This window comes from Haemorhous mexicanus, chromosome 2 (genome assembly GCF_027477595.1).
Source record: "Haemorhous mexicanus isolate bHaeMex1 chromosome 2, bHaeMex1.pri, whole genome shotgun sequence".
NCBI lineage: Eukaryota > Metazoa > Chordata > Aves > Passeriformes > Fringillidae > Haemorhous > Haemorhous mexicanus.
Window position 1 is genome coordinate 33,377,105 of NC_082342.1, and position 24,587 is coordinate 33,401,691.

At 41.1% G+C, this 24,587-nt stretch overlaps 1 protein-coding gene across 4 annotated transcripts in view; it reads right to left on the reverse strand.

Annotated features, from left to right (window-relative positions):
• The window catches only part of TSPAN9 (tetraspanin 9), a 168,722-nt gene that overhangs the window by 109,981 nt on the left and 34,154 nt on the right, over positions 1-24,587 (reverse strand). Inside the window, exon 3 of one of the 4 annotated variants that reach the window (XM_059838312.1) lies at positions 17,452-17,600. The exons of the other annotated variants lie outside the window; for them this stretch is intronic. Coding sequence (XP_059694295.1) covers positions 17,452-17,536 — 85 coding nt within the window. The 5' untranslated portion in view covers positions 17,537-17,600. The remainder of the gene's footprint in view (positions 1-17,451; positions 17,601-24,587) is intronic. 4 annotated transcript variants of the gene reach the window in all.

A 24,587-nucleotide genomic window follows, 5' to 3' on the forward strand; every position in this document is an offset into this window, starting at 1 on the left:
AATGTCTCTTTGCAAACATCTGAGAGCTATTATGAAACAAAGGTCTATATGCTACACATATTACAAGTTAAAGAAGTTCCTCTCTTGCAAGAGGCCAGCTAGTTGGAGCACTGTCTTGGGAAGTCGAGCAGAATGCTGGTTCTGGCTCCAGGAGAAACAGAAATACAGAGTCTGACAGCTGAGAGGGGAGTTCTTTGAGACCAAGAAGCAAAGAAAATGGTATTTAGCCCTGTGACTATCTCATCAAAAAAAGTATAACCTAGTGTAGTTTTGATTTTCTTCACTTCCAGTACTATCAAAGCTCTTGGAAAAGGAAAAGGGCTCAGGTGCTAAGGGACATCTGCAAATACTTCAAAAATATTTCCAGCATGGTTACACAGTACAAGAAGTGCACTTCTATGGGCAGCGACACACTTGAGTTTTTATTTGGGAAAAACTGCAAGGAGGGTTTCTGTGCCAAACTTCACGGTGTGTCATCCATTGTTTTACATTCCAGCTTCACAGTTCAGGATCACCAGGTGAGTCACAATGTAAGTGGATGACAAAAAAACCACTAGAAGTTATTTTTAGATAAATACACTTTTATCACTTTTCAGCATTTGTAACGGCATTCTGCATGCTCAGCAGAACCAGCTGTGTACTTCTCTGCAGCCTGCATTCATAATTAGATTAGCCAAGCCATTTTATAAGGATGGAGTTCAGGCATCCACCCTAGAATTCAGGCATTCTGCATCCTGGAAAAGTTTAGTGGAGACAGACCAAAGCTCTTATTCAACAGCAAGATGGAGAAAGGCCAATGAGAATTGCCAAAAGAAGACTGAGACATGTAAGTGCAAGCCTAGTCCCAGTTGCTAGCACTGGCAAACCTCAAAGACTATTGTGTCAATACTCATTTGTGTAAAAGATACCAAATTATTTGTGAACTTCTTTGTTCTCAAATGTCCACCAAAAAAAACCCATACACACCAAACCAACCCTATTTTCACCCCTCCTCCCATCAACAATATTTAAATTTCAGATTTCCAGCTGTTCAGCTAGAAAGAGTAACTAGAACTCGCTAAGAGCTGCCAAATCTGATAGTCCCATTAAGGCAAAGCAATACAGGTTCATGTCCCCACATCCAGCCAGTAGCAAATGCACACACACACTTACACAGAATATCAATGGAATCACAGAAATGCTGAGGTTTAAAACAACCCTGAAGATGATCAAGTCCAGCCATTAACCTGCCACTGCCAAGTCCACCACTAAACTATGTCCCTAAGTGCTACATATACATATCTTTTAATTACCTCCAGGGATGGTGACTCAACCACTTTCCTGGGCAGCCTGTTCCCATACTGGACAACCCTTTCAGTGAAGAAATTTTTCCTAAAACTCAATCTAAACCCCCCACAGGCACAACTCCACACAGATATAGACAGTAGGCTTGATCCTGTGCTACTCACTGGCTGATCAGGAACAAAGCTCATCAGAGTGAAATTTGTACTGTTTGCACACATACATAACAGGGATCCCTCCCATTGCTGGCCTCAGATGCTTGGTCAGTCCAGTATCAAGGCCCAGGTCTCCACTGTTGCTGACAAAGGTGATAACCCATGAGGCCTGCAAAATCCCTCCTGTGGTTTCTGCTGTGATTCCTGGCCTTGGCTCTACTTGCTGGCACTTAGCCTAAATGCATCCACAGAGAAAAGGAAGCACCTCACCCACAGGAACAGTCAGAAATAGAATAAGAATATAAAATGAACTGCAGTGATTAGACAGAAGGCATGGCCAGGGAATAGAGTGGAACAGAGCAGAGTAGAGTAGCATAGAGTAGAGTAGAGTAGAGTAGAGTAGAGTAGAGTAGAGTAGAGTAGAATAGAATAGAACAGAACAGAATATTTCAGTCAGAAGGGACCTTTGGCAATCACCTGATCCAACTGCCTTACCTCTTCAGGGGTGACCAAAAGTCAAAGCATGTTGTTAAGCTCATGGTCCAAATGCCCTTTAAACACTGAGAGGCTTAGGATATCAACCTCCTCTCTAGGAAGCCTGTTCCAGTGTCTGACCACCCTCTTGGGGAAGAAATGCTTCCTGATGTCAAGTCGAAACCTCCCCTAATGCAGCTTTGAAACATTCCCCCTTGTACTATCACAGGACGCCAGGGAGAAGGGATCAGCACTTCCCTTTCCAATTCCCTCCTCAGGGAGCTGCAGAGCAAGGGGGTCACCCCTCAGCCTCTCTTTTCTCCAAACTGGACAAACCCAGAGCTCTCAGCCACTCCTCTCAGGACACACCTTCCAGCCCCTTCACCAGCTTTGTCTCCCCTTCTGCACACATTCAGAGACTTTCCCACCCCTCTGGAGTGGTGGTGCCCAGAGCTGCTCCCAGCACTCCTGGTGAGGCTGCAGCAGCGCTGAGCACAGCGGGTGATCCCCCCTGTGCCCGGCTGTGCTCTGTGGCTGATGCCTCCAGGACATGGCTCCTGCCCTCTGGGCTGCCCGGGCACGCCCTGCTGGCTCTCACTGAGCTGCTGCTGCTGCCCCCAGCACCCCCAGGGCCTCCCTGCAGGGCACTCTGCAGACACTCCTGTCACAGGTTGTGCTTGTGCCTGCAGTTACTCCATCCCAGGTGCAGGATCGGGCACTTGCTAAATTTCATGCCAGCGATGATTGCAAATGAACTGACCAGCCTCTCATGTTGACTCATCTTGACAGGTTTTACATACACACCATCAGCTGACCTCTCTCCTGGGACAGTCTGGGGAGAAGTCAGGTCAGGGCGCTCCCTTTGCAGCACTTTGGGTTCTCTCACCTTCTGCACCTTTATGTTATGACCCTTTTATCATATAACTTAACAGTATCCTCTGAAGTTTGACACGAATGAATCCAAGGCTGCACTGTGCTTACCCACTGCACTTATTTCTCCCACAGAATCAATCACGGGAAACTGGGGCAGGGTATACAGGTTATTATGAGCATCTTGCAACTTGATACAAACAATCTAAGTCTTTTGTTAAACACAGACTTTAAAATTCAGAACTTGCTCGTAAAAATTCATATCCCATTCTACACTGAAGTTATGGTGTGTGTGTGTGTATATATATACACACATATATTACATATAAATGAATAATGTTAGATATGAATGAAAGTATTTTGCTGTCTGCTGCCAACAGGGACAATAAATAAATAAATGTACAACCCCAGTGTTATTTTTTCCAGTGATTTGTTCCTAATGAGATTTCTTTTGGAATTATGTACTCTTCAGTGAGGCACTGCCTTATCAACGCACTTTCCTATGCTTTTAGAAGGACTTGCTACAAAGTTTCAGAGACCCAGTCAAATCAAGTATTTTCAATTCTTCCCTTCCTGTTGGGTTTTTTTTGTTTGGTGATGGGGGTTGCACTTCATATTATCACAAAATGGTTTGGGTTGGAAGGGACATTAAAGCTCATCTAGTTTCTCCCCCATGTCATGGGCAGGGACACCTTGCACTAGACCAGGTTTCTCAGAGCCCCATCCAGCCTGGCCTTGAACAATTCCAGGGATGGGGCATCCATGGCTTCTCTGGGCAACCTGCTCCACTGCCTCATCATCCTCACAGTAAAGAATATCTTCTTTTATATCTAATCTAAACCTACCCCCCTGTAGCACCTTGTAAAAGAAAGAGAGAGGGGGAAGTGACCTCCTACATATTAAGAAAAACATGAAAGAGAATTGGGTTTGCCCCGCAAGAGAAAAGGCCTAAGGCAAAGGAAGAGCCACTGTGGAGATCAGCAGCAAACACTATGAACTGCAGAGCAACTGGAAGAGACTTAGCACAGGGAAGTACATTCAAGAGCAAGAATCACTGGGACTGAGTGAAGCATAGATTGTGGGTGGAGGATGAGCATTACTCAACATAATCAGGGTAGATTGGAGAAAATTCTAGAAGCTTATTTTAAGATACCAACTCTGTACCAGCTTTCAGGCAAAGAAGACCCACACACCAAGCCTATGGAGAACAAGGAGTCTCCGTGCTGTCCTGTACATAGCCATTTATTCAACATCTTATGTCTGCAGTGTCTTTCTAGATTGCAATGTTTTGGCAACTTTAGGCAATCGTAAATCCGAAGTGCTGAGTTCCTCTGGTCTCCTCACTCTCTGCAGCATCCTATCCTTCCCAGGTGTTGGTATTCATATCTCTACAATGAGACCCTTCAAGAAACTGAGCTGACCACAAACTACCCCTGTGAAAAAAAGCACCAGGGCAGCTCCAGAAGGTAGTAGTACATAGAGGAAAGCAAGCTCAGGGAAAAAGGGCTGGATCGCAGCAACCCCAGTTTGAGGTCAGTTTCAAAAGCTGTGGAACCACAACCTAAACATGTCCATTCTGGAATATGCACCTCCTGGACATTTTTGTGCAGCATGACACTACCTATTAGGCCTCCCATTTCATGGGTAGCAGAGATGTCAAGTAAATTGCCAGAGCTCTCACAGGAAACTCTGGCAGCAGCAGGAAGCCGAATTTAGGTTTGTCATGATTCAAGGAGAGCCTCGTCCAACAACTGGACCCTGTCACTTGAAGCTGTCCCTGCAGCAAAGAGCTGGAATGCTAAGAGACAAAGGAAGTGCTATTTTAAAGACTGGAAGCAGATACCCATACAAGAAAAGTGACTTTCCCTAAGTCAGTTGTAGCTGTTGACAGAATCACAGGCAAAAATTAATTCAGAACCACAGAAATTTGTGTCTACAAGGCAGTCCTTGCCTAATATATAGACACCCATAATTGAGAGCAATCTTTTATCAAAAAATTAACCCTTTAAGTTTCTTTTATTTTTTTATGAGAAAGAAAACAACAGTTCAACAGACAACTAATGATTATTAGAACATATTCTGAGCAATATTTCAGTTTTGCTGCTCAAGCTCTGAGAAGACATCTTTTGGCAAAATCAGAAGCAGAACTTGCTGAAAAATTTCCTATTAAGGGCACAGAGGAGAATAAAGTGACTATAAGTGCTTGTGCATTAAGTCACTCTCATAAGGTATTTGGGGTTTTTCTATATCTGTATCTAACAAGAAAAAGATGGGTTCTGTTATTTAGTTTAAATTAAAAAAATAATACAGTAAAGTTATTTCACAGCCAACAGACACTCTGACCTTCCACCTCTCAGAACCCTAACAGCTTTTCCATTCTCCCCGTCACCTTTCTGAGCTTCTGATGATTCCCGTGCTGCTCCATCTATGGTAGTGGAGACAGTGCTTCACCAGAGGCCTTAGATGCTAAAGGGTATAAGGAAGCAGGTTATGCAAAAAGTATCTATTTCCAGCACAGGAATGTGGCCTGTAACTATCCCATGACAGGGAGCTCAGCTCAAATAGAAAGTGTAAGCCCAAGCATATCAAAGCACCAGGAGCACTGCATCCTGAGATAGCAGTGGGAAACCGGGGCAGTGGGGGCGGGGAGGAAGGGGACAGAATGAACAAGCACTTTAGTCTAAAAGAGGAAAGGAAACACTAAGGCAGGTCCTGAAATTTTATAAGGGAGTTTGGAAGGCACCTCACAACCTTAGACTGAAAGACACAGCATATAAAATACCAGAAAAAAAGGTCACAGAGAAAACTAATTTTAAAAAAAATAGCTACAGTGAATGTCCATTAATTCTTCAAGATAGAAGAGCAAACAGCACTAAAGCTCCTGGTTTAGCCTCAGATTCTTAAAAAAAATCTCAGAGCTGAACAGCCTTACTTTCAGCATGCAAAGGCAATCAGCACTCTACAGCTCTTTCACAAAGAGAACTTACTTCAAAATACATTGACAGGAATTACAGATTTTGAGGTGATCACATTTTAAAAAACCTATTCCTATATGCAGCCCTCCTGCAAAACTAAAATGAAGCAAACCAAAACTTGCATAGTCAAGTGCAAAAGTGTTTTGAAGGTCACATCCTTGAATGAGTTATGAACATTCAGGCTGTACATGCATCATAGGAACACTGATCTATGTTCGGCCCAGTTCTTCCACTCTAGGGACAACAGAATTGCAGCTTTCCATTTCCATGTGCAGAAAATGGAAATCATGCTGCCCATGTAAGGACTTGTTGTTCTCATCATTTGATATGATCTTTCACATTTGAAGCTTAGAGAGCTCTGCTCTGATCAGAACAGGATGTTAGAACATTAAGGAATAACTTTCACTTTCTTCATATACTCTTGCTCATGTGTGTGCAAGAACACCATGAAACACCACCATGAAAAATGGGAAATATTTAAGGAAATAATTCAGTTAGAGGTTGCTTCCTTTATGGAAGGACCTAATCACGTAACACTTGAGCATACAGGTCCTGCAAGGGAGAAGGCCAGGAACAACACACTGAATGTCAAACCAGTCAACTCCTGTCTCCTTGAAATCCAACATGATCCTTGCATTTACCACAGAGGTTTTCTGCAACGCATAGCAAAATTCCTCACATAGTCATGTTCCTTCTAATCACATTCCTTGGATTTTAGTTGTTTTTTCTTCAGACCAAGGTTGCTCTGCAAGCAGAATGGCCATGCACTTAAAATTACAGTGGGACCTGCACCATGAACACAGGCTATTATTTAACACAAAGTGTCCTGAAAAAATATAGTCAAAAACTGGGCAGCCAGAAATTAAAAGCTTTCTGAACTTCACTGTGTCCAGCTCCCATGCATTATAATTGAGAAACTGCAACCCTTCACTTTCCCTCAACCAGGTGGTCTGAAAAATTAAGTCCTAAAATTTTATGAAGAACTCCAGTATCATCACAGTAATGTCACTGCAGGCTGTCTTCAGAGCAGTGTTTGAACAGAAAGCATTAATTACCACTGAACAATGAGGAAAAAGCAAAATAGGTGCTCCTCAGCTGTACAATGCAGCACACTACCCTTGAAGACAATGGGATGGCATGTTAGGAAACTGGAAAAGTGGCTTCACACTGAATCCACATAAAGCAATCCCATTGTTCTCTTAACTTTCAAGGAATCAGACTCTCAGCCAAGCAAAGCTCAACCACTCATTTAGTACACCCATCCCTCCAAAAGCAGTATCAACATATACAGACATCTGCTCAGCAGGAAGCTGTATCCCAGTTCCAGCTCTGCCAGATGCTTCATGCCACAGCCACAGCTGGGAAACAGAAGAGATGGCCTGCAACTGCTTCCCAAGAGACCAGCAGAGGGAAAAAAACAAAAGTAACTCTCATAGCTCTGTGGGAAACACTTCATGTCTGCCAGATCTCACAATAATTGCAGAAATACCTACTCACTGTCCAGGGCTGTGCTCTCCATCTAAGTAGTCTGCAAAATACATGTTCCTAAAAGCCTCCATGGCTGGAGGCTCTGCACCTTTTTCAGGCAGCCAGTGCCAAGGTTGTCTTCTCCCTGGTGTCACAGAAGCCACAGCAAGCTCCCTTTGCTTTTAGCTTCTTGTCAGTACTAAAATTTGTCAGCCTCAGCATTACTCTTTCTTTCCTACTTAGTATGTAAACCCAGTATAGTTTATTCTTACTACTGTATTTGCTTTTAACACCTTGTTATGTGAAAACAAAATTGTAGTGTTTGTACAAAGTCTATTTGTAATCCATTACAGTCCTCTCTGAAAGACACAGTTATTTTTGGGCCACATAAGTCCAAAGGAATTCAGCCTCCTGGGTGTCTTTCTGCATCAGCACCTCTGCTGACACTGCAAAAAGGTACCAGGCAGCAAAACTGCATTCCTCCTCCACAGTGAGCCTCTACTCTCTAAGTCCTGGTTGGGAGTTCACTTCTCACAGCCCACTAGAAAGTTATCAGCTGGCAAAAGCTTTCAGACCTTTACACCTGGGCTGGGTGCAAACAGTGATATGGACATGGAGAAACTGTTACAGATTATTACATACTTGGCATCTGTCCTGGAATTTTTTTCCCTTGAACACTGTGGAAGGATGGGTTTAAGGGGAAGGTCAAAAGGCAAGCTGAATTGCTTTACAACTTGAAGGGTTTAAGAGCAATTCAGAGCACTGTCTTTAAGGTTCTGTGTGTGCAATCTTGGGCAGGGGTGACTCAAAGATGCTCTTTCAACCACCATTAATTTAGCATTGCTCATAATCAGCATTATTTCCACATCTATTTTATCACAGCAGTCTCCTACTTCAGTACACATGGGATACAGATGAAGCAAGCTTTAAACACAACAAGCTCACCACAAAATATATCAAAATAGAAAGTTAGTTTATCCCGTAGGACCTCATCTAAATGCTTACCAGACTGCTTGCATGAGCAAGGGGTGAGGAGAGGGGGGAGAGATTGAGAGAGAGATTCCTTGATGAAGAGACCACCCATTCACTATTCCCTTCCACAGCTGCTCTTGTGCAAAGGTTCCTTAGGTTTATTTCACGATGACAAAGTTTTGGGTTTACTTCAAATTTTTTTTCCAGAAGACAGATGGATGATATTTATGTTTTTAGCTACAGCTTCTTACCAAATGACGTAATGAAAAATCTCCCCAATCGTCATTTATATCATGTAACAACGAAAATTAAGTTCCACATAAAGAAACTGCTCCAACTGTTGCTGAAAAAAACCCCCTACGTTGACTCCAATGATGGGATATCATGGCAATTGTAACTGAGATGGATCAAAGCTGCTTGTCTTTTATGGTCTTCATTTGCAAAGGACCGAACATAACCAGATTACTGGGATTGCAGTACAGCTCAGTGTAGAAAGACATTAATTTTCATTGCCTGGAAAAGGCTCTTAGCATTTTTCATGTAATTACACCAAAGAGCAAGTCAACTCAAGAGCTAAAAGGGAGCAAACGTGAGGAGAAAAACAGGAATAAACCTTCAGTGGGACTTGAACTAGGGAAAACAATCCCAGCATGTTCAGAATGAGCAACACCACTTTCACCTCCTCTGATGAAAGTTCACACTGCTCAGCTCTATGAAAGCATTTGAAACAGGAGGGAGGAAGGGAATCACAGCAGGATTGAGAGGGAATGTGTATTGCCTCTGATGAATGGCACAATGCCCAGGCAGCTGCTGCACAAATGCCAAAAGTGGGACCTTTGTTGCTTCAGCTGGATCCCTCTTGAAGTTTTGAATTACAGGCAGATACCTCACATTATGGGATTCTGCTGCAGCACAGCAATGCAGAGACTGCTTGCTACACGTGTCTTTTCCATTCTGAAACTGAAACCCTAATGGGAAACCAGCCTCTCCAAAAGCCTCACAGAGCAGCTAAAAGTATATTTCAGCACTTTTACGCCAGACCTTGCAGGAATTAACATTATCCTGAATCTTTGTTCATCTTTCAAATGCAAAAGTTGAATGCAGACAGCCACATTTAAAAATCAAAACCTGAAAAAAGCAAAGGTGTGCACAGTAATGAAAGGCAAATGAATTCTTTAAAATTCTGTGAACAACTTGGCAGGTGGTTGCTGCACTTTAAATAACAGCCATGTCATTTTCCACATAGTAAGTAAAAAAACTAATCATAGAATCACAGAATATCGCAAGTTGGAAGGGACCCATAAGGATCAGCAAGTCCAACACACTGCTCCTCACAGGACTGCCTAAAACTAGACCCTATGACTAAGAGCTTTGGCCAGATGCTTCTTAATTCTAACAGGTCTGATGCTGTGACCATTTCCCTGGGGAGCCTGTTCCTGTGACTGACCACCTTCTCAGTGAAGAACCCCTTCCTAATGTCCAAGCTGAACTTCCCCTGATGTAGCTTCATTTAATTTAATTACATTTCATTTCATCTCATTGTGCCCTGTCACATGTGACCAGAAAGACAACCAGGACTGTCTCATCCCACGTGGAGAATGTAGTACTTTCTGTTGCTAAATTTCATTTGGTTGCTGACTGTCCAGCTCTCCAGATCTCTCTGTAAGGCTTTTCTGCCCTTGAGGGTGCCCACAGCTCCTCCTCATCCGCAAACTTTCTCAAGGTACATTTCATTCCAGTGTCCAGAGAATTTATGAAGACATTAAAGAGCCCTGCCCCTAAAACTGAGTTGTGGGGAACTCTACTGGTGACTGACTGCCAGGCTGATGTAACCCCATTTACTATAACCCCCTGAGCCCCACCTGACAGCCCTTTGCTCACTCCATGTCCTGTGAACCTGTCTAGATGCATGATGAACAGTCTATGCAGGAAGACACTGTGAGAGACAGTACCTAAAGCTTTGATAAAATTACAAAAAAGTAAAGCTTCCTTTGGTCAGCTAGGTGAGTGACCTTGACACAAAAGGAAGTTCAGTTGATTAAGCAGGACTTTCCCCATGTGAACCCATGCTGGTTATGAACAATGACTGCCTTTTTTCTCAATGCTTTAAGTAAATCAGACAACCAGATATATCTGCAAGTTCAAGGTACATTTTCACCTCAAATGAAATTACTAAAGATTCCAAGTTATGACAACTTCTAAAAACTAGCATGCTATTAAAATATTTTTAATTAGATAGACATAGTCAAGTATTCCAGGTTTGCTGTTAAATAGAGTATAGAATAGAACTGGGTGATATCACCTTTGACAGCAGCAGGATTTTCTGAGAAGCTACTGTTCTCACTGCAGCTTAAACAACTAGTTCTGTTTCATCACCACCTGCGCTAGTTTTGGCTGGGGTACAGTTAATTTTCTTCACAGTAGCTGGTGTGGGGCTGGTATGGGATTTGTGCTGGAAACAGTGCTGATAACACAGAGTTTTTTGTTGTTTTTCTTTTAATTGCTAAGCAGTGCTTGCACAGCATTAAGGCTCCCTCTGCTCCTCACCCCATTTCAACAGCAAGGAGGCTGTGGGAGCACAAGAAGTTGGGAGGGGACACAGCCAGGACGACTGACCCCAACTGACCCAAGGAATCTCCCAGACCATATGGTGTCCTGCTTAGTATGTAGAGCTCAGGGAAGAAGAAGGAAGAGGGGAACATTCAGAGCAATGGCATTTGTCTTCCCAGGCCACCATTACCTGTGATGGAGCCTCACTGTCCTGGGAATGGCTGAAGACCTGCCTGGCCATGGGAAATGGCGAATGATTCCTTGTTTTGCTTTGCTTGAGTGCTCAGATTTTGCTTTCCCTATTAAAGTGTCTTTATCTCAACCCATGAGTTTTCTGTCTTTTACACTTCCCATTCACTTCACCATCCCACGGGGAGGAAGCTGCTGTGTGGGACTTAGTTGATGGTTGGGGCTAAACCCCCAACACAACCTCACATGAAGTTGTAGACTAACAAAAAAAAAAGAAAAAAAAAAAAAAAAAAAAAAAAAAAAAAAAAAAAAAAAAAAAACCAGCTTGGTTTCTTCCTAACTATAAATACCCCAAACCTTGAAACACAGTGATAAGTTCCAGTTTTACACTTCAACACAGTGACTAACAAATAAACTTCAATATATAACAGATTCTTTGCCCTAATGCTAATTTTAAATGCAAAGCATGTTTTCAGAAACATTATTCTTTAAGCCTCCAGCACAATTAATGTAGCCTTATATAACCATATAACAAATTTTTACAGTTTTAACTCATTTCCAGATTTCAAACCATGTCTGATTTTACATAATCCTAAATTAAATATTACACCAGCTAATAAGTAGTTTTTGAGGTTTTAACATAATGCAAAACACATGGAAATTGAAATTCTTAATCAATGGACCATTCATTATAAGATGAGAAGCAGTAAAACCATTTTCCTATTTCCCACTCTCCCAGCCAAAACAAACACCAAAGCTAACACCAAATCTATTTTTCCTCAGAGAATAACAACTAAATTAATGATGGGGGGAAAAAAGATTAAGCCGGATAAGTTCCATGTTATTTAATTTATCATAAATTTGGGAATTTAAAACCATTCTACCAAAAAAAAAAAGGCATTTTTCTCAACAGGTTTTGGACTTTTAGATGTGTTTTAATACAGCAGAATTATAAAGTTTGCTTTTCAGTGTATTCTGAAAATAGGCAATTCTGCTGTGGACTTGTGGTTCTTCCATCCTTAAAAATTCTCAACGAATTCAGAAAGTGCTTGAATTACATTTAAAAAAAAATCTATGGATCTTAAAGTAATAATTTATTTCAAAACTAATCTGAAATCTGTGATGCCCACTACTCTCCAATTAATGAAAACATCTTTTGATGTTAAGCCAGATCTGAGTTTTTTATCGTCATAAGTGGTAAAAACATGGATGTAATCTTCCAAGCTTTCTTTAAGCAGCACAAATGAGGGGGGAAAAAAGTGAAGTTGCTCATTTTTCCTTCTTTGGAGGTCACTCTCTTGTAACTGTCAAGCTTTTTGCAGGTCTTTCACTTGTTTTATCAGAGCTGGAATTAAATTTATCTTAGAAAAATCCAGCACAGTTCCACAAAAGCCTGTAAGTCCACACACCTCACTTATATTATCTGAAGACTATATATTTCACAGTAGGTATTGCTGACCAGCAATTTTCTGGAAGGCTGGGAAAACAGAGCTTCAATCTATCAGTTTATATCAACACCAGTCTGTTCTGGTAGAAAAATACTTTAGGATTACTTAAAAAAATAAATAAAATTTAAAAATAAGAAAATATAGCGTGGTTAGAATCGGAAATATGATAAATAAAACCAGAGGGTTGATGTGAAGCAAAAAAAAATTTTTTTGTTAAGATATACCTATCACAAACTATGAAGGTGACCTCAAATATTACATGTCTGAGCTCTTATCAAAAATTTTTAGCACAGCTGGGATATGGATTGTCACTGTCATGCTGACCTGGAAAGACCTGCTAGCAAGTAGCATCAGCTATTTATCTATAATTCCTCTCCCACTGCACTTTTACCCATTTCCCATTTCACTGTTGATGGTGATTGAGAAGCAGCTGAAGGGGCAACTGCTTGTGACTTGTCTTGTCAACACTGAATTTGCTCTCAGGGTCCTTATGCAAGGGAGTTATACAGGGGGTCAAGAAATGGCACAACAAAACATCTGCACCATCCATCCTTCCCTACATTTCCTCTTCTTCAGCTCCATTCTTCCACATGGGACACCAAACCCAGCTTCATATCAAAGTGCCACACAGCTGTAGGCTACTACAGCTGGTAACTAACGAGGATTAGGACCTAACGAGCCACAGCACTGCACAAGGAAGAAATGCTGAGTGATGGCTGCTGCTTCTCAGTTTGTCCCATTTGGACTTGACATGGACCATCTCTCAGAATCATTTCTTTGTCCTGTCACTGCCTGTCCAAACTCTTTGGTTCAGTTATCTCTTCAGCCTGCTCTTAACAGCAGATGTAACTTGGTGGGGAATTTTTAATCTTTTTTTTTTTTTTAAGTCTTTTTCATAGTTTACTCATATTTTTCATCTGGTCTGTCACATAAGGAAAGCCAAGTACTTTGCTGGAAAAGCCAACCTGTTTGTAAGGGTGAGGACAAGAGAAGTGACTGTTTCTGTGCCTAGAGCCTGTCAAGTTCTTTCCTTCCCTGCAGGCCTCACAAACCCATGCCTCAGTGGATGGACAAGCTCTCCTACATCAACCAGAAGATAGTCTGGATTCCTGCAGCACAAACAATGCCCACACACACACAGGAACCTGGTTTCGAAATAGGACATGGTCAAGCAGACAGCCTTGGGTTCAGCTTGATGCTGTAGGCGCTCACACCCAAGTGCCAACCATCAGGTGGTACCACTGTGGTACTATGTGTACACACAAGACCTAGTAATTTTCTACTTCTGAGTATCTTTGTGCCAGAAATAATGATATCCCCACCCCCACTCACAGACAGCAATTATAAATAATTATAGCAGGTTTAGCAGTGAGTCAGTTCAGCTCCAACTGCTGGCCATGCCCTTAGACAGTCAATTTGAAAGGTTAACAGCAACAGAGGTCTCACCAAATTTTAACATTTGTTTGATTTTAACATACTCTTTGATCACGCAAGGACACTTTAAAATAAAGGATGTAAAACCAATACAATTCCTCCACAGAGAGCTACTCCCAGCTGCAGTGTTATGATCTATGACTTGACAGCACTTCATCATCTTGTGCAGAGTTTTTCTTTTCTTTTCTTTTTTAATACAGTTGCATAGTTTTATCTTTAACAATAGACTTAAGTAAAATTAAGTCATTCATTTTCTTAAATCGTGCTGCATCGTCAGCACCCTATAATTATTTTAGTGTATGAATGCAATAGTTGAGAATAAAAGTCTTAAATTTATGCAATCTTACAGCACCTTTGGCATAAATCATATGCTCTCAGACTTTCTGCATGATAATTTGGCCTGTACAAAGCCTGCCAGCTCTTGAAAATGCCTTGTATTATAGACTATTCAGCAGAAGATTTGCTGCATTTAATATACTCCTATCAGCCAGCACAATGCCTTTAAATTCAATATAAATTATCAGAATAATAAAATAATTTCCAATTAAGTCCAAACTGCCAGCCAACCAGAGCAAAAAGATCTTACCTTAAAACAGTTTGTGTTTGTAGCTCTTATTACTGTGTCATATAATTGCATATAATTGCCTACCTGCTACAGTAGAGTGCACAATTTCAACACATCCCCCCTCCACATACAGCTGACTAACCTTCAGACTCATCTTCTGAGAGCAGAAAACCTAAAGATCCTGTAATTCCGGAGATGGTGTTTGTAAGGAGACCGTGGCTTTCCATGCTTGGGGCTTCCATCAGCTGCAGGTACCCCACCCTTTCAAAGAAAATTCCACTCTTAAGAGCTGAGGAATGGGGAAAAGCTTTCATCCAGCTCAGGCACCCAGCTGTGGGCAAAGAGGAAACTCCTCACACGCTCCGAGCACAGATAATGCACAGCTTCCTACACTCAGATAATGTACAGCTTCCTACACTCAGATAATGTACAGCTTCCTACACTCAGATAATGCACAGCTTCCTACACTCATGCTCCAACCACACTCCTGACACACTGCAGCCACAACCCTGCCACACTGCAGCTAAAACCTGGAGCAACAGAACTCTCTCAAACCAAGGCATTGTTTAACCCTGTTTAAGCCATTTTGCCCTCACCCCAGCATAGTGCTGTTGAAGGACCTCACCAGTTTGCTGACTGACTCCCACAGCAGTCTTTAGAAGGATTGAAAAGTCACAAAAAGACAGCAGGTATTCAACATAATGACCCTGATGAACGTGAACTACCTGGCAGTTCTCAGATGGTCTATCGAGTTCTTGACACTGGATAACAGATGATATTTGTTATCCAGTTGGGGCTTTTTGAGAGAAAGTGTCAAAAGAATGCTTCAGAAAAACATAGAAACCTCACCTCCCAAGTGCAACAAGGATTGACAGTGGTCCAAATAGAGAATACTGACTAACTTTTGAAATTCGACTGCTTTAAAGTTCTGAAATTCACACTTAGGGTTGATTTGTAAAACTATCAATTATCCACAGTCTTGTTACAAAATCTTTTAATACTAAAAAAGGGAAATATATCCAAGTCTTTATTTTTAAGTGCTTAAGTTCAAAAATATTGGCCTAAACATAGCTCTATTGATAGAGTTCATTTGTGCATCTACATTGAACCAAAAGAAACTACAAAGAGTGGTTTGGGGGATGAGAAAAAAAAGACTAGATATGAGACTAAATAAATTTGTGAAATTGTCTTGAAGAGGAAGAAAACTTTAAATTCAATTTCAAGGTTACAACTAGCTTTTATACTCAGCGACAGCTCTGCAATTTTTTTCCTATTTAAACTGGACTCCTTGCTCTTGATACAAGAAATGTAATTTTTGATACTGGCTTTTGAGGTTTAAAACTTTAGAACTGGGAGGGGAGAGGGAAGGCTTTTGGGTGAGATTCAATCACAAAACCTTAATAGAACCAATGACTCAAGCAAGAAACAAAGGAAGAAACTAGTGTTACAATAATCCTACTTTGACATTAAAACCTAGAAATAAAAAGCTCCCTTAATACATGCAAGGATAAAGTGATACTATGTACCTTTAAAACAAGGTAGGAAAAGCACATTTCAACATATGCTTCTTTATCCAAATGGCACTGATCCATCATCATACCCTCAGTTGGTTATTCTTGGAGATATACTAACACTCAAAATAAAGAAGGCACTAAAGTTCCTGAGAGTGACAGGAAACCCAGCAGAGTAAGAAATTTTAGACAGAGTTATTTACAGATATTTTCCTGTGAGAAAAGAATGGTAAGAATGTAGCTTGAACATTAACAAATCCACTAAAACATCAGTCTGCCTGGCGGAGTCAGCAGATTTGGAGGGGGATTCAGTGGGGCTGGAAATTCAAACTTTAGCTTGTAATCAGAAAAATCCTACTTTAGAAATTTGAACCAGCAGCTAGAAACATGTAATATAATATAGAGCTCTCCTAAAATGGTACCCAGCTAGAAGGACCTTATACTATGTGAAGCCTGTGACTATTAAGCTAAAAAAAAAAAAGTCAATGACACTGAAGCTCTTTATTATTCTGCAGGGACCTGTTTGTGAGTGAGTGACATGGACAAAATCTGCAAATCTGCATTTCCTTCCTTTTCTTTCCTTGGGAAAGGTGCTGCAGATCATGAATGCAATTCCTCCATTAGGACGCTGACAGAGCAGAAGTTTATCTGAAATAAATTTCCAACTGAAATAATCTGTTCTCTTCTAGACACTCTCATGAAAAATAAATTAGATCAACTGAATTTTAAAACATCATTCAAAATGTTTATTCAGATTGTTTATTAAGCAATTACACAGCATACTTAGGTAACAGTTTAAATGAAATCAGTTATTAGTTGCTAATGTCTTACTGTCAGGTAGGAAGGCACTTGTAGTGTGGGGTTCTACAGGAGATCCAGCCCATAATCCTGCAAATACCCAAGAAGATCCCTATCTTTGTGGTTTTTCTTAATGTGATTCAAGCATTTTCTGAACTCACTAAGAACTCCTAAGGATGGAAGAAGAGAAGCTCAGTACAACACAGGAAGCCCAGAACTAACTGCTTCCCTGTTGCTTTAGCACAGCAGAAAAATGCAAGACCTGTTCCATTACTATTCTTCCAAGGCACCTCCACATGCCTCAGGAACATCACTGTGTAGCCCTGATTTTCTGGAGTACCAGCAGTTTTCCAGAGAACACTGAGAAATACAGCACACCATACAGCCACTGCTGTGTGGTTCAGCCAAGGAGCAGCTCACATGTAAGTCAGTTTAGGCTTCTGGGAGAAAAAAAAATATTTATTAAACAAGCAAATAAATACTGAAGATGAAGGAAGAGATTTGGGGATTATTAGGGAATATTTATTTGGCAGGAGAAAGCAAAGAGGACTTGATGAGACTTGTAAGAGATAAGCCTATTAAAAACATTGTTAGCAGAATGAACCAATTAAGTCCACATCCCCAAAGCAAGTTGGCAATCAGTTTTCAACACCTGTTTTCAGACCAGGGCTTGCAGAGTTTAAACACGTTGTTAAAAGTGATCTCCCCAGAACCTCTAGGTCAATAAATACAAGGTAGAAATGCACTTTCAGGACTGCTTACTGTGAGCATTAGCCATAGCAGATGCGAGTTTCAACCAGCAGCATTCAACACCAGGTGGAGGAGAGCTGGGCATTCTGTCCTGCATGGAGCATACCAAAGCCACGTGGCCAGCAAGTCGCAGACTGCTGAAGAGAGCAGGTCCCTCCTGACTAGTAAAAGTAAGAAACAGAAAGGTCCATCCAAGATAGTCATGAATCTGTATTTATTTACAAAAAAAACCACATTTCCTTTAATTCAAAATGTGCTGATCATTACTTATGTACTGGGACATAACACCTGCAGCCCCTCAGGGCTTCCTAAAGTCTCATAAGGATTTCCAACTAGGATCTCCTTGACTTATAGGATCTAAAGAACGCATCAAAAGTAGTCATTTGAAGCATTTGTTTCAGACTTTTTACTAGCAGGCACTCTCTAGCATAGGACATCCTTCCTGAATAATTAAAATATAGAAAGGTCACACACAGTCCTCATCAGCAGAGGAATCCAAGAGCCCTGAGGTGGAGGAAAACTTTTTTAAGCTTTACACCATGGAGTTAAACTGCATCCAGCAAACACTCTTTCTCCCTAGGCCACTTGGTAAGATCCTATCTTCATTCTGAGCTAACAAATGAGAATTTTGTGAAGCTGTATTTGCCACTGTCACTGTCTTCCCTTGACAAATATGTAGATGATACAAAACCAAGAAGATTGGCTGATACACCAGATGGTTATGCCACCATTCATAGGGACCTTGACAGGCTGGAGATATGGGCTCACAGGAACCTCATGAAAAGTGACAAAAGGAAATGCAAAGTCTTGCACCTGAGGAGGAATAACCCCATGCACCAGGACATGCTGGGGGCAGACTAGAAAGTGTCCTAAGCCCATGCACTAAAGAGAGAGCTGACACTGCAAAAGGAGTTGCATCTACTATCTCTTTACAAAGGATTTAATGAAACAAATACAACAGAAAAATACCAAAAATATCTAGAACTGTCAAAGTGTTGTGCAAATGCCCTTGACATTTTTTGAGAGGGAAGAATAGAAGATGACAAGTCCAGTCAGAAGTACTTTGCTTTAAACTGTCTTGGACTGCACAAAATAAGGTTGTATTTGCACAACAGAATTCACAATATGCATCCAATGTAGAAATGAGGCAACATACAATGGCATGATGCTTTCAGTGCTCAGCTGTGCAAATAGAAGCTTTGCATCAGTGAGCACAGATGTCCCTCCAATGACTTCATCCTATACATCCAAGGTCACATGGCACATAGATACACACATGAGTATTACATGTGCAGGTACAAGCCAGTTTGGACTTGAACACCTATTCTGTTCCCTGGAATAAATTTCTCCTCCCATTGGTCCAGTAAGTTAAATCTACAGCCATTGTAGCCTGAGGAGAGTTAAGACCTCTATTAAAGAGAACCAGAGCTTAGCAAAGAAAACTGTAATTAACATCTATTTTAGGCCATTTTGTGGGAGCAAGATAGAACCATGCTAGGAGTGACTTAGAACTCCACGCTGACCCCCAAGTCCAAATTAAGATGCCCTGCCATGCCCAGCAGGAGTCCATCAGAGACTCTAATCATGGAGAACTGTAATGAAAGAGCAAGGGCACTACCAGATTTTTTTTGCAAAGTGAAAGTAAATGCAAAATGGGTATCAGGCAGAAATTAAGATAGCGAGAAATCCTCAAAAGCCATTGATTCAAAATGCACACAAACCTAAAAGTCAGCTGAAATCCCCCCGCCCCCCAACAGATATACAGATAAAGTATATTAGAATGAGCAGTGGTTTCACACCTGAAATAGCTTTTTAGGATAAGCTATCTAATATATGATACAACTGTGACAGTCAGTGAGTGACAAGGCACTAAAACTGCCAAAAGGAATAAATACTCCAGCATCCAGTGTTAAATCAAATGCTGATAAGGTTAACTACAGTGCAAAAGCATCTGAAAAGCAAAGCATGAGAACAAAAAGGCTTAACCACTTTCTGCCAGCAAGTCTGCAAACCTCATTCTTCAATATTTATGCATCTTCTGTGTGCCTCTTACCAAGGAACTGACCCTTGCTGCAATCAAAGGTGTAAGCACTGCTTTGGCTGCAGACCATCTAACAATAATACACATGAAAAGCACACAAATGACATTCCTCTTAGCACAGAAGGGGCTGTGCTGCTAATGGAAATGTGGTATTTGGAGACAATGATGAAATTCTAACAGCTGCAACGGACTGAAGGGTGGAGGGGGGGATAGAAAAAAGAAAGCAACTGGATAGTGATGTGGGGAAACTGAAGGACTGGAGTCAAACTAATAGCTGGATAAAAACAGTCTAAGAGAGAGGTATTTTTGGAGTTTCCACATCCTTTTCATCCTTCTTATATTTTACCAGTTACAGCAAAAAAAGTAGTAGCTCATAAATAAACTAATCAGAATTGTTATCATCAACCCTGTGGGGGTCATCATTCATCACATCATGAATCTTCCTTATATAAGCACACAAACATGCTGATGATAAGCACTACAGAAAGCACCTTAACAGAAAAATAAATGCAAAGATGATCAGAACGCCAAGCCTCCACCACTGTCATAACCTACACAAAGAGGTTTTGCAGCTACCTAATAGTTTAAAATTCTTGAATAAGAGTCATTAAAAGAAGATAAAGGGGGGGGGGGGGGAGAAATAATTTCCACTCTGTATAGGAATGACTGGTATCCAAAGGTCAGTGAGCCTACTTCTGCACCTTTCTGTAGATGGTGATGATTTTGGAGTGGAACTACAGGTCTTAAAGTCCATGTATGTGTGGTGTCAGCAACTGCGGTGGGTGTGTAACTGCTAGGAACTATAAAGACAGCAGCTACTTGCTTGCTAAACAGGTAGCTAAGCTAGGTGGCTTGGCAGACAGATATGCATGTGTCTCTGGGAGTCAGGCAACTAGTGGAATTGGACTCTGGAGACATCAGGGTGGTCCTGGCCACCTTTTGGAGAGACTCAATCTGGAAGTCACCTGAAGACCTGCTAATGGATGGACTCTACATCCAAGGCTAATAACTGGAGGATTCACAATGCAGGGGATGCAGGAGTGGGGGGTTGTCCATGCTTGTCTGGGTGTGATGGGGTCTTTACCAGAAACAGATGGGGGGCTGCAGCCCTGGGCACTTGTATGTTCAGGTTATTGAAAAATCCCAGGCAAATGGCAATTTTCTCTTTTCCTGCCTCAGGAAAATGAAAACAAAAAACCAGCTCTCATCTTGACAACGAGACAATTTAAATGCTCATGTCACCTACAAATTCCAGCATGTTCCTACTATGTCAGTTTGACAACCTTTTAAGTATGAAAGAGGAAACCATCATCTATTGATAGGAGGGCAGGAATGGCTGGAAGATGGAGGAGTTAACTCCATGGCTACTTCCATACAATCAAGTATTCAGTACTAGGTAGCATCAGTGAAATTACCTTAATTCCTTAGATGCACCAGTACACATACTCAGTGTTGGCAACTTCAGTTTGGCTGTACAATCTGAAATTGGAGGGTTGTTTTGTTTCTTTTAATTCTAGTTTGTACTGGTAAACTTAAGAGGGGTGGGAAGGGAGTGGAGATTTCGATTCTGGCTCTGGAAAATAAGCTTGAAAGAGTGAGCTTTAATGGGAAATAAAACAAATGTAAAATAGCTTTAAAATCAAAAAGGATGAGTGGCAGAGAGAAAGGACAAACCCTTTATCCCCCTATTTCCTTTCTCTCTTTCCCTCATTTCATACAAACATCAGTCTTTCTTCCACCATCCTGCTGGTGCATCTAAATTTCTAGCACAGAGGAACAAATAATCTAAATAAACAACATATATATATATTTCAAAATAATCCTCAGAAGGCATTCTTCACATGGCTCAAAAGCAAAAAAGAGACTTGGCTTGGGTTTTTTCCTCCACCCCTTATTTGCACATTATACTTTTTACATGAGCTGAGGAGCAGACAAAGAAAGAGCAAATAAAGCAAGCTAAGAGGAGTCCATCCTTAAACACATTACTGGTAATTATTTTGTGATTTTACATTTACTTTCTATTGAATTGATTCTTCTCATGCATGCAGATAGGCTAAGAAGAACAGACTGCAACTAGAGTAGCAGCAGCCACATTTGTTCTTTGTTCTGAAGGGAGCAGGATTAGAATAATGCATGCATGTTTTTCACCGCCACTCTTTTTTTTTTTATTACCTTTAATTACATTTTCAGACTATGCTGCCCTGTCCTATATATATATACTTATGCTACATGAACAGACACAACATCTCTTTGTGTTGCCCTACATCTTGGGCACTTGCACGCTCCTGATCAAACAATGAGCTGGCGGGAAAGGGAGCTGATCTTAACTTGCAGAAGAAAGAGTTCAGTGAGACATGAAGATGCACAGTAGGATTTTTTCCCCAATCTAAGGTTATCAAAACAAGGCTCCAAAGGAGCCACTGTCTCACACAACACAGTTTTTTTCAGTGCTTGCTTGTGTTTTTGTGGGGCAATTTTTGTTTTCATCTTATTAATGCAAATTGTACACCAAAATGCTTTATGTCATTAGTTAGGAAGAAACAAAAGCAGGAGGCACAGGCGGAGGGTACCTCTCAGCTGAGCCTGGAAATGAGAGGGAAACTTGCTGGAATGAACAGACACAGATTTCAGCAGGGCAGAGGCAGCAGCTGTTGCACTGACAGTAATTAGATTGAGGACCTGAGGAAGGGAAAAGATAGAGCTATGAAGGAACACGATGCCGAGGGACACATTTCTGAATCAGCAGGTTGTTACACATTTTGAAGGTGAGAGAAATAGAGCAATTCCCACAAGAATGACAGCATCTTACTTGTAGAGACAAAAACTTGTTCAAAAGCTTTTAAACAAGTAGACGTATTATGTGAAACTTAAAGCACAAAATGTTGATGTTACTATCCTTTACTCCTTTTTTTATGCCAACACCCTTTTTTTTGCATACAGGCTACACAAAGTTAGAATAGAAAAATACAATCCCTAGTAACTGACTGGATGAGAGGAACTTCATTTTGTCAAGCTGAATATGTCTCACAAGCAGCATCCCATCTAGCAGATGGAAATACTAAAAAAGTGGCTGACATAACTACTGTACCATTATCACCAAGCAGTTCCAAGAACTAGGAGCAGACTTCCTCCTCCCTGAATATAATAACCTTTTCTATTAACCTTTTCTATTAACTGCTGCCTTAGACAGCCAGCACCTCCTGGTAAAAAGCTCTTTGAAGACTGCTGACTATTTCTCTCCTTTCTTCACTCCCAGTTCCTGAATTTTCCTGATGTAACAAACACTTCTCAAGACACCCAAGCAAGACTCAGTTGACCACCATCTGGAAGGCAATCAGAAGCTCCCTCTAGCAAATGAATATGAATCAGAATATGAATCCCACTCCTGTTCTGCAGCAGGATAGGAATGCACAGCTGTTACTACATCTCATTTCAGAGAGGCATCAGAAACTTGACATTCATGACCACCCCAAGCACATTCTGAAACTCTGCCCTGCTCAGGTCCTCACTGGCAAGCAGCCAGGCCTTGGTGGCTGGGACCACTGTGCATGAAATGTATCAGATGGCATATTTCCTTTTGTCATTTCTGGGAACTGGATTAAGCATGAGAACTGCTGCGACACTTCATCTTGCTCCCACTGCCCTCCTACCTCAAATGGAGATGGAGCATTAATCTGTAGTCTTACAGAGATGTAGCCAACAGATAAAACACAACTCAGCCTGCACTTGATGCAAGTGACACTGAGTTATGGAATATGTGATGACATTCCACAGGAGGCATATAAATGTAGTGCAGCATGATTGCTATAAAGAAACACCCCTAAACTATAATTCCTTGCTGCCTCATCTCTCAAATCAAGCAGGTGTTTAGCACTTTTGTATTAGTAAAAGTCTTGTGAGAAGCTGCAATAACCCAGGTTATTAAAAACAATACTACAAAAAACTCCAGGAAGACAAGAGTAGCAGGCTGAAAAGCAAGTAAGTTTTTAATTAGAAGTTACACCTTCAAATGAAGGTTTGTGGTTTCACAGGTCAAGTCAAAAACCATGGCATGTTGGCTGGAGGAGATTTTTGGCTTCTCTATTGCAACAGGGACTTCACAGATACCTACATCAGGTCACTCAGGGCTACTAACGCCTTGTGATGCCACATCTAGGCAGGGAATGGCAATAAACACCTTTCTTTATTACACACTTCAGCTCTACACACCAGCAAAGCTTCTGTTCTTGCTGCATCCATGAATTAAAGCTCAGGTAGTCTACAGGAAAAAGTGAGAAAAGAAAGAAGAAAATGGGGTGTGAAGAGGAAAGAAAGGTTTAGGTGTTTTTTTCATTCTTAGCTCTTTGACCAACACATTTACCTTTTGTTTTTTATTTGCAGTAATGTTTTGGCAGTTCCCTGCTCAGCTCTAGTGAGCAATAAGCTGATGCAGCATCTTTGCTGTGGAGAAACATTGGGAAGTCTTGAGCTGATGAAAATAGCAATGTCCATGTACACTGCATGCTGGAGAAAAAGCCACACACTATGGAAATGATCCCTTTGGCCAGAGGCAGGATTTACATAAGGAAGAGAAATGCTACAGTTTCAATCAAAAGCTCAACAGTTTCCCCAGCTGAATGCTAGAGACTACTCTAATTAAAGACTTTTTCCATTTCTGCAGCTACCCCTTAACTTATTTAATCTCAACTCAGCCTGAGTTCAGTTCTGGTTACAATACAAAAGAAAATTCATTTATGATATGTATCTTGAAGACCTTAGTGTCAACAATTTAATTATTTTTTGTATTGCTTTTTTTTTTAATGACAAAAGTCTCACAAGGGTGTAAGGGTATCTCCTGAAGCTCTGCATTTTGACGGGACTGGAATGCTGGACTGTAGCTGACACACATCAGAACAACTGACCGCACCACATCACATATTCTGAAGCTACAGTCTCTATTACTGCCTCAAGGATCTCCACTTCGAGCTGTATTCTGCAGCACAGATCCAATCTCACACGTAACAACAGTTTCCGAGCCACAGCCTTTGCCTGCAATGCCCTTCAACAATACTTACAGAAAGAAATCCAAGAAGCTAAAAGCAAGGCTAGAGCTCTAATGAGCACTAGT